Source organism: Oreochromis niloticus, linkage group LG4, assembly GCF_001858045.2.
Source record: "Oreochromis niloticus isolate F11D_XX linkage group LG4, O_niloticus_UMD_NMBU, whole genome shotgun sequence".
NCBI classification, from domain to species: domain Eukaryota; kingdom Metazoa; phylum Chordata; class Actinopteri; order Cichliformes; family Cichlidae; genus Oreochromis; species Oreochromis niloticus.
Genome location: NC_031969.2, coordinates 1,577,107 through 1,594,068, shown reverse-complemented (window position 1 = coordinate 1,594,068; position 16,962 = coordinate 1,577,107). Strand labels below are relative to the sequence as shown.

The window sequence follows — 16,962 nt, the reverse complement described above, 5'->3', positions numbered from 1 at the left end:
CTGCATCAGGAAACTGTGTGCTAGGCACCAGAAGTAAAAGTTCAGATTTTACAGAAAAATATATCACGATATATTCTATTAACGTGATACTTTTGAAAATGGTCAAAATGGAACTAATTATGTCATTTAGTCCAGTAATTCTTAGCCCCTCGTATATTTTTGTAAATTTTCTCAAATCTTTGTCTTTTAAAAGGGTTCTTATATGTGCAAGTACAGCAGAATTCAATGAAAAATATTTTAAAATCACAACTTTAGTTTGTAACTTCTGCTCCAATCAGTTTAGGATAAATGCCGTTTTTCTTTTTTTTTTTTTAGCAATCATTGTGTATTTCCTCTGACACTGATATTTGTTTTTAAAGATATTAAATTAATTATTATTGACAAATACAATAACCCACAATAATTCTTTCATTCTTAACAACAATCATATTAACAGGCTAAAAATCAGGTTTGCCAGTTACATACTTACTGTTATATCTGGTAGTTGCTGTGTATTCAGTTATATAAATTCAATCAAGGATTTATTGTAACCATGGTAATACCATTTTTTCAAGGTTTAGGAATACGTTTGAACTGCTGGTGTTGCCAAAATACCCAAAAAGCAAAGAAAGCATGACTTTACCCATTAGCATCATTACAGTGAATGAGTAAATGATATTTGGTCCACATAAAATCTGAAACATAAAAAAAGACATTGAAAGAAATGATTAGGAAAGTTCATCCATTTTCATTGTTTTCTTTAACACATTTTGTTGCCTTTAGGCTTTTTGATGCCCCACACTGACTATTCCAAGATCTGGTGTCATATATTTACTTCATCTCCTCACAAAATTCTCTTTTCTTTTTCCCTTTCAGTGCTGAGTTTTTAACAAACTCACCCATTCCTCTACAAGAAGAGGAAAACTATTAACTGTAAACTGCTGCTCGTCTCTTTCTGCTGATGGGATTCACCGTAGAAACTGGGAGGGAGATAGAGAGAAAGAGAAGAACAACACTGGTGTTCACAGTTCCATCATCACATGCAACCTAATGGAGAAATTGGCTGTTAGTAAATGTAAGCCATATTAACTTGGAAGACCAAACAATTTCACGTCCTCTGAACTGATTTCCAGAGCGAATGGCTACATAGATTCTCTCAGCTGAGCTGCCAGAGGGCTTCCTGCCCGATGGTCTTGTATCTGGAAACCTCATGTCTTCTGGATGTCTTGTTAGGTGTTTTAGTCACAATTTTATGTAATGTAGTTGTCATATTGCTTTACTTACCTTTTTTTTTTTCAAGAGACTGCATAAACTGCGACTGATTCCCAGGAATCATCCATTATTTCGGCACTCAAAGCACTATGCAAGGTGAGGGAGTCCATCACGATGTCCAGCGACTGCTAGGCTGCCCTGTTAATCTCAGCTGAGAAACAGCAAGCTGAAGTCAATTCATACATATCAAAAAACAGCAGCTTTCACACTTATATGCACATCACACAGTCATTTATGTTTTACACTAGCTGAATCTCCCAGGAGGCATCGAGACAACATCTTGGGACTTCAAATTCAGCAAGACATCAGCATGTTAGTTCGAATGAGGTAACCCAAAGACGACAGACACTTGGATGGATGCATTAGTTGAGATGAACAGAAACACTCAAAGGCACTAAACTGGCCATAATGTCACATGGCTGTCTTCAGGCATCACTGAAGATAGCCATGGGATAGACCCTCTTTCTCACTTGTTCCTTCTTGAGATTTTGTGGTATTTTACCCGAGTACCCCCGCCACCCTTAACTGCATCTCTGCATTGTTATTGCTCCTCCCCTTTAGAAAATCTGCATGAAAATCTGTATTAATGGGGGGAGGGGGGCATAGTTAGATTTTCTTTCAGCATTGTTAGAGTAATAGTAGTATCACTATCATCCAAGATACGTTTTAACTACTTACTGCTAAGGATCTATGAAAACATGGTGGAGGAGGATGCGCACCCTCCTCTCAGAGAAAAAGGAGACCATACACACCATATCTGTTTGGAGGTGGGAAACTGAGCAGGCAAACATCTTTTAGAAACTATTTTAGGGACAAAAAATGTCAATGATTGCAAATTAGAAATTCATTTTTCTGACATTGTTTATCAGCATGAATAATGTGCATGACTTTTGCAAGTCACTCTTCTCTCTCATGAATAACAGGGCTAGAAACTGTTTTTTGTGTGTGTGTGAAAATGTAATAATGTTACGTTATATGCAATAGAATGCGTACAGATAAGTGTGTAGGAATAACGATTTCATCCATTTGATTAACATGGTAAAACACCATTAAGAAAAAAAAGGTGAACCCTGTGTAGTTCTCTTTAAGATGTCTTAGGACACCCAATAATATAGCTTTCTTAAATCCAAGAGGAGTCCTCTTCAACTTCTGCAAGTATTTATTCTGCTATTGCTTCAACCTTTCACCTGGCTGCTATTCTGCCTTTTTCTTATTATTACTATTTCTTCTTCTTATTGAAGCCTCTTACTAGATTCCCTAGCTGTTAATCTCTACAATCACTGCTGTTTCCGGACACAGGACTGAAAGTTGTCCATTCAAAGATGTCATTATCCTGTGCAGTCAAACTGAAAAGGTTATGTTGTTCTTTTAGTTGGAACTTTGTCCTTGACCTAAATGTTGCTTCCAAGGTCTTGAGGACCTTCCAAAGAACCATCAGAGGTGTGGGGTTCAGATTACTTTAGGAGAAGGTCTACTGTTGTTTTGTTTGTTTGTTTGTACATACTCTCAAAGTAATCCAAGCTGATCAGATGACTTCATCAGATGACAAGGTACACAATGCCTCCCTCATGAAGTGTTAGTTAACACTTCATGAGGGGGACAGTCTGACAGATACAGAAAGATGTCATCTACAAATGTTTGGTTTCATGGTGTAGCTTGGACAAATGACTCTTTAAGAGCAATACACAACCCCATCATCACTGTTAGTCCCTGGTACATTTGATGTATCTTTTTGTCTTGATCTGGAATGACCTCTTTCTTTTATTTTCACAATCGTTCAGGGACAAAAAGAAAAAGAAATACCTTAGTGGAGTTCCTCAAGTTGCATATTTGAATATTTGTTGACTGAATGAAATATGTAATCACCATATTTATATTACTCTTATCCATGAGCCCATTTCATAAAACTTATACCTGGAGTTTCCATAGTTCTTGGGGAAAAAAACAGCCTGCAAAGGTACTGGCTACTAAAGACCTCACCTGATGAGTCCATTTATGATATTTTTAGTAGGCTGTCATAGCAAATAGTGTACCAACTGAAAAATTAGGCTACAAGTTAATAAGTAAAAAGAGGTTGGGAAACTGTTCTTTGAAAAATTTAAAGAGAATTGTGCCAAAATATACTATTTGAGTCAAACTAAGTTGTTAATACAAACTGGTGAAACACTACAGGAGCAGAGTATGCACAAGTGTAAGATATGCTCCTCTGATAGATAGAAAAATGATTATTACATGAAAATAAGAAATATGTGTTTGTTAAATAATCTGGATTTTAATTGTGCCTCTCCTTTTTATACTGTTTCATTCATATGAATTGCTCTGTATTGTCTCTATTATACATTGACTTTTGCTCATGATGCTGGGTAAATGGACTGGTTCATACGTATAGCGCTTTTCTACTCGAGCACTCAGAGCGCTTTATACAGCATGCCTCATTCACCTGATAACAGAAGCTATTTTTTCCCATGCCTAAGTGTTTTTATCTAACATTCACTCACATTCACACTCTGATGGATGCAGTGAAAAGCAAATTGGGGTTATCATCTCACTCAAGTATATCTGAAATGCAGGCTAGAGCAGCCAGGGTTTGAATCTCCTGATTAGTCGATGACCTGCTCCACCTCCTGAGCTACATTACATTATTATTAGAATCTCTTATTTCATGAACGTCAAAGAAATGACAAAAAAGGCAACAACAAAGCCGTACAAAACAACTAAAGAGAGATTTTAAATAACTTAAAAGACAAATAGAACACCCCTTACCCACAAATAGACCCAGAGAGTCTACAGTGATGATGATAATGACTACAATGACAGTTGGAGGCTCATAATAACTGTAAAGAGACTAAAAATCACCTCAAGAGGCAAAACAGAACTGAAAACAACTAAAAAAGAGACAATAAATAAAGTTCAAAATATCAGTAAGAGGCCCAAAACTTTAACAGAAGAAAAAGATGTTCATCTTCTTATTTTGTGTCTGACTGCATTCTGACTGGGGGAGATGGGGGGGTAGGAGTGGGCTTTTGCATGGCGATGCCCGAGGCCTCAAATTCTGTGAGTAGATGAGTAGATACAGTAGGACACCAAACATCAAATCAAAACGTTATAATGAAAAACATGTTTCCTATGAAAAATGTCAAAAATGAAACATTTGAAAAAATCTGTTTATTTGAAGGTAAGCAAGCATGCACTTTCTGCTGAAATCGCTAAACTTACCTGTCTGCTTATATAAGAGTCACAGAGCTAAAATTAGAGGCCACGTAGAAAAAAATGATTGATCGTTATCCTGAGAGATTTGAATTTATGTACTATATCTTTAGATTATTGCTCTCCTGTGCCTTGCTAATCAATAGCAAGACTCTGCTCCGGAAATACTGCTGTGATATTTAGGATTAATAAAAATGTATATATATATCCATTTAAACAATACATTTATCATTTATTGCTTAGCAGCCATGGTAGCTGAAGCTGAGGTTATGGATGATGATAAGAATATGTTTTATAATAAATGTTACTTTTTTCAACATAATTTATGGTGATTCTTAATTTTGGTGGTAACCCAGGGTATCTCAGGTATATAGTATTCTATCAAAACATCAGGATGTTAGGATGCTGCAGTATACACTCCAGAATGTTTCAGTACTAAATCTGACGAATTCAGTGAGTACATGTGGATCTGTGGAAGTTTACTTGAAGGCTTGAAGTAGATTTTTCTGACTAAACTCAATGCGCTAGCATCTCTGTCTTTAGTGATATTGCATGGGATAAAAAGAATTGGTTCCAGTGTTTTATATCAGTTGTTTTCTTAACACTGTATATTACTTCAGCTTCAGCCGTGTCAAAATGAATAAGAGGATTTTATGTACTGTAGCTACACCAAGATGAACATCCATCCATTACTTTTTAAAATCTATGCCAATTGTACTCACTGGAGACGTGATCTTCTTTACTCAAAGCCTTTTTGATTGGAAGGTAGCATAACAGAAGCCCTGACAGGTCCTCTATGCTATCCTAATAAACTGGATTGGATGTTTTATTTGATGTCCTGAGGCTTGGAATACTTATGATTCTATTCCAAAAATAACACAAGTCCAAAAACTGCATAATGGGTCTTTGATGAGTAAAATTTGTTGTGATATTTGGTACTCTGACATCTTCAATTTGTGAATATTTTAAATTTTTGCTTTTCAGTGTTTCCAAAATGATGTATAATACGTACATGTATGAAAAAATGCTTCAGAAGGTTCTGGGACATGAACACAAATCTGTATCACAGTGAGCTTTACCCCATCACCTCATCACCATTGCCAACCACTCCCATAATTCATCAGCCATGTTGTGTCAACCAGGCCACCACCTGTCCACTAACCCACTTAAAAACATTATGAAGCCAGTAAAGACTGTGAGATTGTAGAAACACACAGGAAGTTCTTAGGATAAAGTAATAATGGAACAAGGCTCCCTGGTTTATGTTATTTTTCAGGATTTCTGGTTATGTAACGTGTTTGTAAAAAAAAACAAAAAACATGTACGACAGGAATGCTTTTCAGACTGAACTAGACAATGCCCCTGTGCCCAGATGGACCACTAAGCTAGCCAAGAGTGCTGCTTTTGCTTTAAACCCAAACCATAATGAGTTTTGTAGTCTATACAAGTATTTTAAGTAGTTAGCTAAGTCAGGTTTTTGGTTAGTTAATCCAGCAGGGGTGAGACATGGGTTAGAATTTCAATGCGTAGTGTAAATTTGGCCCCATCCTAGAAGAACACAAAATTAGAAAGTGAGTGGTATGACAGGGCTCAGTTGTGGTAAAAGGTCCTGTGTGCAAAAGTTTAACCCATGTAGAGCTGAGGTTTACATAAATATTTTTCATATTTTAGGCTGAGGTAGCAGGATTATTCAGAAAGTTTAGGTCTGGACTAGATAAATCTGGGGTTTTTATTGCAACACTGTGGTGAAACTCCCTTTGCTTGTCTCACCAAGTCTAACCGATATATATGACTTTCATGATCTGAATTCAGATCTCAAGCGCAAACACTGAGAAAACATGGATAGTTATAGATTCTAAATTATCTTCATTTCAGTACGGTTAATGAGTGTAGCCAGTCTGACATGGAAATGAGAATTACCGAGGTTGCTGACATGTTTCTAAAATGTAGAAAAGTTTTATAACAAATAGACAAAGAAATATCACCCTTATCAGTTTTGGAGGATTAGGTTAATTGAAACGAACCTTTGGCTAGTTCAAAAAGTATCACGAATTAAGTGTGCAACAGAAGAAGTACAAAGTCAAAAGTCTATGTTGAGGAAAAGGCAAATAGGTTCTATGCTGGCCTGGTCAGTCAAAAGATCATATGACAAGATGAAGACATGTTCATTCCAAAATCTTCATTGTGGTGGTTTCTCTTTTCTGAAGCATTAAAATATTGGTGTCTGTGACACTCTGAGAACTGGGGGTGTCGTGTACAACCATGTAGCTTACAGGCTTGTTATTCATAGGCCTAATAAAAGACAGTATATAAGTAAGTAATAAGTAATAGTGATTTTTTTTTTTTTTGCAAACAGATCTACAGCTTACCAGCAAACTGATAAGACACAGGCAGTTCTAACAGTCAGTAAAGTCAATACACCATCACCACTTCCAAAGCTAATTGCTTGATTGCTCACAGGATATTTAGTGAATTTTGGCTAGCTCTCCAAGTCTGGGTAAAGTGATCTAAAATTATATGTCGATAGATGTTGTAAGGAACAAAATTAGATTTTATTTTCAAACGATCTGACTAGCTAGATTTGATGTAGCATTTTTGTACACTGGCTGTATTAACTGGTCTAGCTTTATTAGATTTTTTTAAAAATAGACTGGTAAAAACAGACTTACCATGGTTAGTTACTCCGTCCTAGTGCCATTAGGCTATATTATTTTGATAATTAAGTCCACTAGCTTAAAACCATAAACACAGTGATAAAAAAAGAACTAAACTTTTATGCTTAGCATGGAGAACATTTTGTGTCAGTTTTAGCATGTTAAGGTCTAAAACTTCAATCCATATTTTCTGCAGCAACATCTCCATTCCATGCACCTTACCTTTCCTCTATCTTAAACATCTTCTCCTCTTTGTTCTCTTTCTTTCCTGATGCCTTGCTTCAGTTACTTTAAAGAAGAAGCTTTTTTTTCTTTTTGCATCCCTTGTTCCTGTATTTTTGTATTATATTTTTGGAGGTTAATTCCAAATGCATGCATGAGAAACATCAAAAAAATGACGTTAACATGCAAATAACCTGGTGAAGGGAAGCCTCCCCTCCTTTGACAAAAAGCAGTCCTATTTTCTTGCTTTTTGTGTCAGATTTTAAAAGAAATTTTGTAACCAACAAATAATATAATACTGTAATTTATAAGCCACAGAGGCAGCAGCACTGTCTGAAGACAAATATTGATTAGATGACTGACTCACCTAATTCAAAAGTCTCTGAACATGAAAGTACAAAAAAATAAAGTCAGTCTCTCTTTTGTTAGGGTGGACTCTGTCACAAAACTCTGTGTTTCTGTCCTCGTGATGAGACACCAGTAGCTAAAATATTATTACTATTTAAAGAACTGCATCTGCTTTAGGTCGCTTCAGTTCCACTTTTCTGTTTTGGGGTTCTTTGGGGGTTTTTTTTGCTTTTTTGTCGATAGTGAAGAGGCAGAGCTAAGAAAGATGACTGCAACAGAAAGATGAGAGGCTTCCCTACATTAATGAATTAGGTTACACTCTAAAAAGCTGATCTTGGATCTGATTTTGTTGTCACTGCAATGGAAAGAGAAAAAGAATCAAGAACTGTATAAAATATATCTGAATGGAATGTTAATTATTTACCTTTTTCTAGTTTTGAAACATGTAAAAGAACAAAGGTGAAACTATGAAAATTCAACATTTGTGAAAAAGAAAAAAAATCTGCTGTCAAACAGTATGAATGCTGTGAATGCTGATTTGCCTGAGCAGCTCTCCTTCTGAATTGATAGATCATCCTTTAAAAAAAGAATAATACTAAAAACAAAATAACAATAAAAAAAATCATTTAAAAAGTTAATAAAAGAATTAAAAGCAAATGCCAAAATTTTTTACATTTGTCCTGTTTTTTGTTTTTGTTTTTCTTAATGGTTATTTGTCATTCAGGCACACATTTTCATGTCACATTTTACAGCATAATGTGTAGATACAAGATTGCCATAGCCACTGTGTTGTCACCCGTTTGCTTTTTGGACACTATATTTTAGAACTTTAGTGTTCTGGCTGCTTTCATGTTCGTTTTTTGGACCCAAAACAAATAACACCAATAACAAAAGTAGTCTAAAGGTCCACTACAAAGTTGAGGCCTAGCAGACAGCAGCTATAGCTGGTGTCGGAACAATTGCCAAGCAAAGACTCACAGCCTTGGCTAGCCACTTGAAGAGGTATATAAATCAGCTGCACTTTACTGAGCCTGCCAAGGTGTACTCTCAGTGGCAGGAAAAAAGACTGGAGCCGGAGCCATACTCGAAGAGCATATGGGTGAAGTATGCAACCCATAACAGCAATGCTCAGTGGCTTGTGAATCTATGAGCAGACCACAGCAACCTCCCAGTGAGCATCACACTGGCTGACATCCAGGAAAGGGTCTCCAGTATAAAGAGTTGGACAGCACTAGACCCTGATATGATTCATGCCTACTTGCAGAAGAAGCTGACTGCACTTCATGAGTGCATGGCTGCACAAATGAACCAGCTGCTAGTAGATGAGATACCCAAAATGGCTAACTGATTGCTGGACAGTCCTGATCCCAGATGATCCCCACAGGTCCCATCCAACTATCAGCCAATAACCTGCGTCAGTACAACATGAAAGCTCCTATCAGGCATTATAGTTGCTGAGGTGAACAGGCATATGGCTCAATACATGAGCAGGGCACAGAACAAATTAGGCAGGAACACCAGAGGGGCGAAACACCAGCTACTGTTAGATAGAACAGACTCCGAGGCCAGGCTCACCAACCTCTGCACCGCCTCTGCCAGTTTGTTGTGGAGATATCATCTGAATTTCAAGAGTGGGACCACTCCTCCTTCACGCCCCCTCTGGCCTCAGGCTACAAAAGCCCCCCTTCACCAATACCTGCTGTTCTCGTTTTCATGCAACACACTTCCCCCCCCATTTTCCCTCTCTTCTCCTCTCTTCCTTTCCTTCATTCATTTCTCGTTATTACATGGGGATCTGCCTGGCCCGGGAGCTGTCGCCAGTCCCCTTGGAGGCCTTCCCCAAACCGCAGCACCAGTTCATACTCCCTCATCCCTCATCGCCCATCGTTACCGAGGATGTGGTCCCAGCTAGTGAAATGTGGTAGTGATATGTTGGTAACTTGGTTCTCATGCGCTCATATGCTTTGTGAAGCGTATGAACTGACAAGCAGTCCCAAATTGGTTTCTGGCAAGCAGGAGTCCACAGAAACTGTTTCACTGGGCCGACCAAATCAGTGAAGGGAGTTAAAACATTAGAGAAGTTTTTACAGAATCGTCTATAATAGCCACACATCCCTAGAAATCGGTGCAGGAACTCAATAATAGCCAGAATTTTCGCCTCCACTGGACGTATCTATCCCTGTCCCACTCGTTTTCCCAGGTATGTGACTGTCGCTTTGCCAAATTCAAATTTAGTGAGATTTAAAGTAAGTGATGCTTCATGGAAACGGCTGATCTTAATGGTCAGACCTCATCCAGATAGGCATCGCAGTTATTCACTCCAGCAAGTACCCTGACCATGACATGCTAAAATATAGCAGGTGCAATATGCAACCCAAACGGCATAACTGTATACTGTGCAGGACCCTCAAGCTCCCAGGCCTTATGCAGAGGACCCAAGCTTGGAGTATAGACCGCCCGCAGGGGTGAGAGGGTATTTATTTTAAAATATATATTTTTAAAAAATTCCCTGCTGGTCGGTTGAGGCCATCTTCCAGGGTTTTGGACTTGGGGTGAAACCCTCCATGCATGGTCAGGGGCTTCCTTGTCTTGATGTCAGTGGCTTCTATCTCCTCCTTTGGTCAACTTATTATCCCAGCAGGGTACCTGATCACGAGCAGGGCGTAGGTGTTGACAGCCCGGATCTTCTTCATACCATTCAGCTCACTCCTTGGGACTTGCCTGACCCTCTGCAGGTACTTGGTGGTTGCAGCTTTCTTAGCGGCCTCTTCATGATTCCCATTTGCCTGTGGGATCCCAGGTACTTGTAGCTGTCCTCAGTGTCTGCAATGTTGCTTTTTGGTAGTTTGATCCCCTCAGTTCTGACTACCTTCCCTCTCTTCGTTACCATCTGACTACACTTCTCCAGTCTAAACGACATTCAATTGTCATTTTTGTATATCCTGGTGGTGTGGATCATTGAATTGATGTCTTGTTCACTCTTGGCATACAGCTTGATGTCATCCATGTACAGGAGGTGACTGACAACTGCTCCACTCTGTAGTCGGCAGTGTTGGTCAAGTTACTTGAAAAAAGTAATCAGTTACTAATTACAGATTACTTCCCCGAAAAAGTAATCCCGTTACTTTACTGATTACTTATTTTCAAAAGTAATTAATTACTTAGTTAGTTACTTTTTAAAAACACGATTTACAACCTGAATAGGTGATAAAGCGATAGATCTTTCAGCCCAATTCTACTTTTTCTGCATAATCCATCATACAAAACGTAATCAAATGGAAACGTCTCTTTTTAAAACTTTAAACTTTAAATCTTTTAACTTTATGCATCAAGCAAAAACTTTCTTCCTCTGACTGGAAGAAATTTGTTTAACATTTAAACCTATTTTCTGCACATTCCAGCACATAAAATAAAATATTTTTTTGTGTTTACACTCACTCTTTCAAATAAATGCAAGTAAAACACAGCAGAAAATAAATAAAATCAAAGACTAGCGGTCCTGTTGCTCTATTTTCACCTGTAAAGCAGGACTGGGGTAGGCGGAGGTTTACCCTGGTGCAGGTGTGCCGCGGCGGTCAGTGGAAGAATCCGCGAGTTTCTCTGTGAATTTCACATTACGTCGTAGCGCACTCGCTGCTTGCTTAGAAGTTTAGGGGTTTTTTCGCTGTAAAAAGAAGTTTTCTTCCCACGCACAACGGACACTAATGTTTTTGTCACTTTTTATGGAATCAAACTCAAAATAAGGTCAGTACTTCCACGCTTTGAACGCTGCATGCTCATACTCTCTCCCGCACTTGATATATTATGATCTGCAGACAGCTGTTGTCACGAACGTCGCACTCGCTTACGTCACTGTCATGAGACATTCTCGCAAAAAATCACGGTTTTAGTAACGCAGTAATGCAGCGTTCCTACGTGAAAGTAACGGTAATCTAATTACCGTTTTTGCAATAGTAATCCCTTACATTACTCGTTACTTGAAAAAAGTAATCAGATTACAGTAACGCGTTACAGGTAACGCGTTACTGCCCATCTCTGGTAGTCGGTATCCATAGCCAGTCTTGTAAGAGATCTCACTGAGGGGGTTCAGGCCTATGCAGAACAGCAGTGAGGACAGAGCATCTTCTTGGTAGATCCTGCACTTGAAGGTGACTTGGGCTATGGGCTTGGAGTTTGCCTCTAGTGTTGTACGCCACATCCCCATTAAGTTCCTAATGAAGGCCCTTAGGGTCCTGTTGATCTCGTATAGTTCTAGGCATTCCAGGATCCAGGTGTGGGGCATCAAGTCATAGGTCTTCTTGTAGTCAATCCAGGCAGTGCATGGTCAGCCTAGTCTTGCAGTCTCAGCTCACTGCTCGGTCTACCAGTAGCTGGTGTTTTGCGCCTCTGGTATTATTGCCAATTTCTTCCTGTGGCAGACTCATGTATTGAGCCATGTGCCTGTTCAACTTAGCTGCTAGGATGCTCGATAGGAGCTTTCCTGTGATACTGAGGCAGGTTATTGGTCGGTAGTTCAATGGGACTGGTCCCTTCTGGGGGTCCTTGAGGTTAGCCATTCCGGATGTCACTCATCAGTGTGCAGCTGGTTCATTTGTGCTGCCAGATGCTCATGGAGTACAGTCAGCTTCTTCAGCCAGTAGGCGTGAATCACGTCGGTGCCTGGTGCTGTCCAACTCTTCATACTAGAGACCCTTTCTTGGATGTCCGCCACTGTGATGGTTACTGGACCGTGTTCAGGGAGGTTGATTTGGTCTGTTCTTAGATCCACTAGCGACTGAGCATTGTTGTTATTTGTTCCGTCCTTCTCCCATAGGCAATTCCAATATTGCTCCGTCTCCAGCCTTGGTGGTGCTGTTCTCAAATTGTTCCCCTGCCACTGAGAGTGCGGCTTGGCTGGCTCCGTGGAGAACAGCTGGTTTATTCTCCTGCCTTCGATCTCTCTGGTGTATCTCTTCACACGGCTGGCAAATGCTGTGAGTCTTTGCTTGGCAGTTTCCAAGGCCTCAGGTATGGACAGCTTGCTGTACTTCTAAGGCACCGTCTTTGTCGCACCTTTCTCCAGCTCTGATAGTTGGCTAACCTCCCTCCGTGCTACTTTGATCTTAGCCTCTAGTCTCCTTTTCAATGGAGGGTACTGCTCCTTGTGGCTGTTTAGCTTGTAGCCAAGTATCTCACTGATCACTGCTGCTGTAGCATAGATCAGCTACTTAGTATCGGTAATGGTAATGTAGCGGTAGTGCTGCATTCACACCATCTAGTAGATCTTCTGATCTTCTGAGGGTACTTCATGCAGTCTTTCAGGTCAGTTTCTCTCGCACTAAGCGATCCTTCTTCCATCGCACTTGGGACTTGGTACCCAATCTCGGGTGGGGGTGATGATATATCCCCCCGGCCTGTCGTCCTGCCTCCCCCTTGCTGTAGCATGTGTGTTGTACCTCATCAATCTCTAGCTGTGAGAGCAATCCCTTCTTCCGATTCCGCTAGGGTTACTTGCGTAGTAGCATGCCATTAGCGCCCTATTTTTTTCTACATATGACAAAACTCTTTCCGCCAGATATGTAAGGTAAGTGTGTGTAACCAAATAAACACCTAAAGTCTGTATATCTATTGACTTAATAAAAGGTTTCATGTTCAAGGTCATGATGCACTCTGTCTTCATTATCAGGCCAGTGCCTACATGAGAACTGAACTGAAAGGAGTTCAGTTCTTTTAACTTTCTTTTTTCAATAAATCTCAGAAAATGAAAGAGTGATTGCCTCAGAGGAAATTATTGAGGTGACAAGTGTTCGACAACTGAGAGCAGACAGAATCACCACTGAAATCTCAGTTGATAAAAAATCCAGAGTGAAGAGTGAATGAGACCGACTTAAATAATTTGTCCTGGAGAAATTAAAATACAATCTGAAATTTGATTTAAAGAATTTGAAATCATCCTGTATTTGGTAAAACACTGTGTTTGGTGGACTTGTTTTTAGACAGTACATCTTGGATCTGGAGAATTTTCACTTGTTCTGTTGGCAGATTTTTTTCACTTATTTGAAGCAAAAATATCTTGTGAAGAAAAAATCTGCCAATGGAACAAGTGAAAATTCTCCAGATCCAACATGCACTGCCTAAAAACAAGTTCATATATATCACTGAAACACTGTTACTCTGTAGCTGATTGTGTCTCATTTTAAGTGTGATGAGATATTTTTGATTAGAAATAAGACAAATATACTTGTTAAGATTTTGAGTTCTTGCAGTGTATGATTTAATTATGTGTTCTCCTTCTAAGCCGGTGTTAAGAAATAAATATATATTCTTAATGCTTATTTTCTGATTATACTGTTTTATGTATTTCAGAAATAGAGGCCTTATAAACCAAGCCCAGAGGAGACAAAGAACTAGGTCAGAGGGTGACAGGTCGCCTTGGCAACCGAGACTTCAGTAAGGGGAAGTAAAGAAACAGGAAGTTTAGTGCAGAGCTGCAGAGGCATATTAATAAAATACAGGAAATCAGACAGAAAAAACTATGTGTGTGTGTGTGACGTGCAGCAGAACTATAAATTCATTCTGGCTTGTAATGCTTGAGACATGAGCGTGTGTGTTCGTGTGTTCACGTCTCCGTTTCCGGAAATGTAAAATAAATATCATTTTTTGAACTTGACCACTCTGAGTCCAGTCTTTCTCTGTCGCCAAAAGAATTCAAAAGAACGGAATTTAATACTTGTTGCCAGTGACCCGGATTCTTTTGCGGCTGAGAGGACAAATTCGGCTTAAGGTGGGATCTGATATGAGGCGAACAGGAGACCGGTCTAAAAAGATTTAAAGGTAGGCACAAGCCTGTTCAAAGAAAAAGCAAAATTGTGCACATTGGATGAATTCTAAATTATCTGTTCGCTGAGTAGATGATCTCCACCATTAAATTGGCTCAGTAGTGGTGAAATTATAGTAAATTATGAAATCTGTTAAGTAGATTTCGGGTGACATGTCCATGGTGATTTTGGGTAATTTGTGATAAATAAAAAGTAAAGTCTGGGGAATATTTGATGAAAGCTTATTGTTGTTAATGCTGGGGTGAATTTTAAAGCTGATGTGACATGTGCTTGAAGTTGATGTGTTATGGGTGTGTCAATTGTGTTATCTCAGCCAAGAAAAGAGATTAGATTAGGATATTTGGTTAAGGGATTTAATTCCCAAATTGATTAAAAGGGTTGGACCAGAGCATCAGATAAATAAACTGGCGGTTAGAGTCCACAGTGATGCTTCTAAATGTATTTAAATTATTTAGGACGGGGAGGGCGGTCCATAGGGGTGCAAAAGGTTCGGGGTTGGTTCCCCCACTTTACTGCGGACGCGCGGTAGAGACCTGCGGCGACAGGAGATCCCGGGTGATTCCTGCGACCACTGAGGACGGTCGTTAATAATCAGTGTTCAAGTACCACTTTTGTTGCACGGATTGAGCAATAAAGCGGGGCTTCGGCGTGACCATTTCAACGCGAGTGACCAGTAAAGCTTTAAGTAAAGCTTCAGGCGTCAGTGGGATACTGAGACGCTGGTTAAGTGGAGCTTCCGGTCAAGCTGCGGGGAGCGCTTTTAAATTAATATAGGGCCTAGAAATTTGACCGTTATCGGTGACGGCGTTCCCGAAGCCAGCTGATTGACCAGCAAGGTGGGCGGACCTGGGCCTTAGAGGCTTTTAAATTAGTCGAAAAGGTAGGATGACCGGTTCCGGGGGCAGACGATGTGAAAGTGAGTAATGGAAATGTTGAATACTGAGTTATGGAAATGGAAATAATTTATCTTGGCATTTGGTGTCTTTTGTTATACATATAAACGTGTGAATGTATAAAGGAAGTGTAAAATTGTTTTTTGGATGAATGATCAAAAGTGCATATTGTTTTGAAAGTCTGATAGATAAGGGTGTGGTGTGTGTGTGAGAGAAGATTTATTTAACAGAGCTGAGCTAAAGCATTGTGATGTGCGTGGAAAAACTGTTACTTGTGCTGAAGAGTTGTGCCAAAAGAATTCTGCTAACCACGCTGAGGATTTTGATGTGAAGGATGTCATTTGGTTAATGTGTGCAAATGCAAAGAGCTTAGTATATGTGTATGTGTGGGTGTGCTGAGGGTGCATTCTCTTTATATTAGAATTAGTAGAGTTACAGAGGGTATATAGAGTGTGAACATAAAATAAGAGCTCGATTAGGTTGTAGAAATGGATGAAAATCCAGTAAAGTGAAGAGTGTGTGTGTGTGTGAGTGTGTGTGGCTGGCAGGAAGTGAAGCAGGAAGTCTGAATATAGCTTGTGAGCTTGTGAGAGATGTTGCAAAATGAAAACAGAGGAATTAGAGAATGAATGTGCTAAGAAACAGTAATGAAAATGATATTAAATAAATGTCTTAGTGTGTTAATACAGGTGCCCATGGACTTGCTCAACCTCCTGGAAGAATACAGCGGCAAAATGATAGATTAACAGAATTGGGATGAAAACAGGCCAGGCTTTGGCTTAAAATTTCACAGCTTCACCTCTCATACTGTCCTTATCCTGAGAAGAAGCTTAAAGGATAGTTAATCTCCTGATGAAGACAGAAGACAGACAGAACAACACTGTGGACTTGAAGAATTAACAGCAGGCAAAAGACAGTGCAGCTGACCTAAAACACTGAAGGGTCCAGCAGCATGTATGTTGATGGAACATGCGCTCTGAATTACAAGCTGGGAAGTGTACCAGTGACATGACTGTGTGAAAACACTGGATTGGACTGCCTGAGTTTCATATTTGCCATGCTGGGAGTTAACCGCCAAGAAAAGACTGAAAAGATGAAGAGGGAATGAACAGAGAAGAAGAAACGGCTGATTTGGGCCTGTGTTTGATTTGGGAGGCCACACAGGAAGTTGAGAGAAGAGGGGACGAGGACCGGCAGAGAGGTGAAGGAGACGTGTTACAGTGACAGCATAGGAAAATTGGGTTGAAAATTGAGGCTGAATTTGTGGGGTTCAGAAATGTCCAGAGAATCGCAACAGAAAGGTAAAAAAAAAAAAAAAAGGAGCGAGAGAGATAAAGAAATACATAAACTAACAATTACATGAATGAATAGAAAACACATATATACAAATTGTCACATGTGAAATTATTTTTGGAGAGAATCAGGGGCGAGACAGTATGAATCCATAGCTCAGCGTAAAGAAGCATGAATTAGTCTGACTAGAAAAACACATGGGGGCAATGAAGACCAGTTTACACTCAATATTAATCTGAATACAAATAGATACACGCAATGAAGACATGCTTACAC

General features: G+C 39.4%; 1 protein-coding gene and 1 long non-coding RNA gene across 11 annotated transcripts in view; both read left to right on the top strand.

Annotated features, from left to right (window-relative positions):
• The window catches only part of LOC100705368 (potassium voltage-gated channel subfamily C member 1), a 141,867-nt gene extending 136,098 nt beyond the window's left edge, over positions 1-5,769 (top strand). For all 10 annotated transcript variants that reach the window (XR_003219784.1, XR_003219786.1, XR_003219785.1 and 7 more), the window contains one exon: positions 856-5,769. Coding sequence is in view for 1 of the 10 variants with exons in the window: in XM_025906565.1 (XP_025762350.1) it covers positions 856-869 (14 nt within the window). In the remaining 9 variants the exon portion in view is untranslated. The remainder of the gene's footprint in view (positions 1-855) is intronic.
• A 6,577-nt stretch (positions 5,770-12,346) lies between these two features.
• On the top strand, positions 12,347-16,712 carry LOC109202042 (uncharacterized). Its single transcript, XR_002062027.2, has 2 exons — positions 12,347-15,416; positions 16,070-16,712. It is a non-coding gene; the product is annotated as an uncharacterized LOC109202042 (long non-coding RNA).
• Positions 16,713-16,962: the final 250 nt, after the last annotated feature.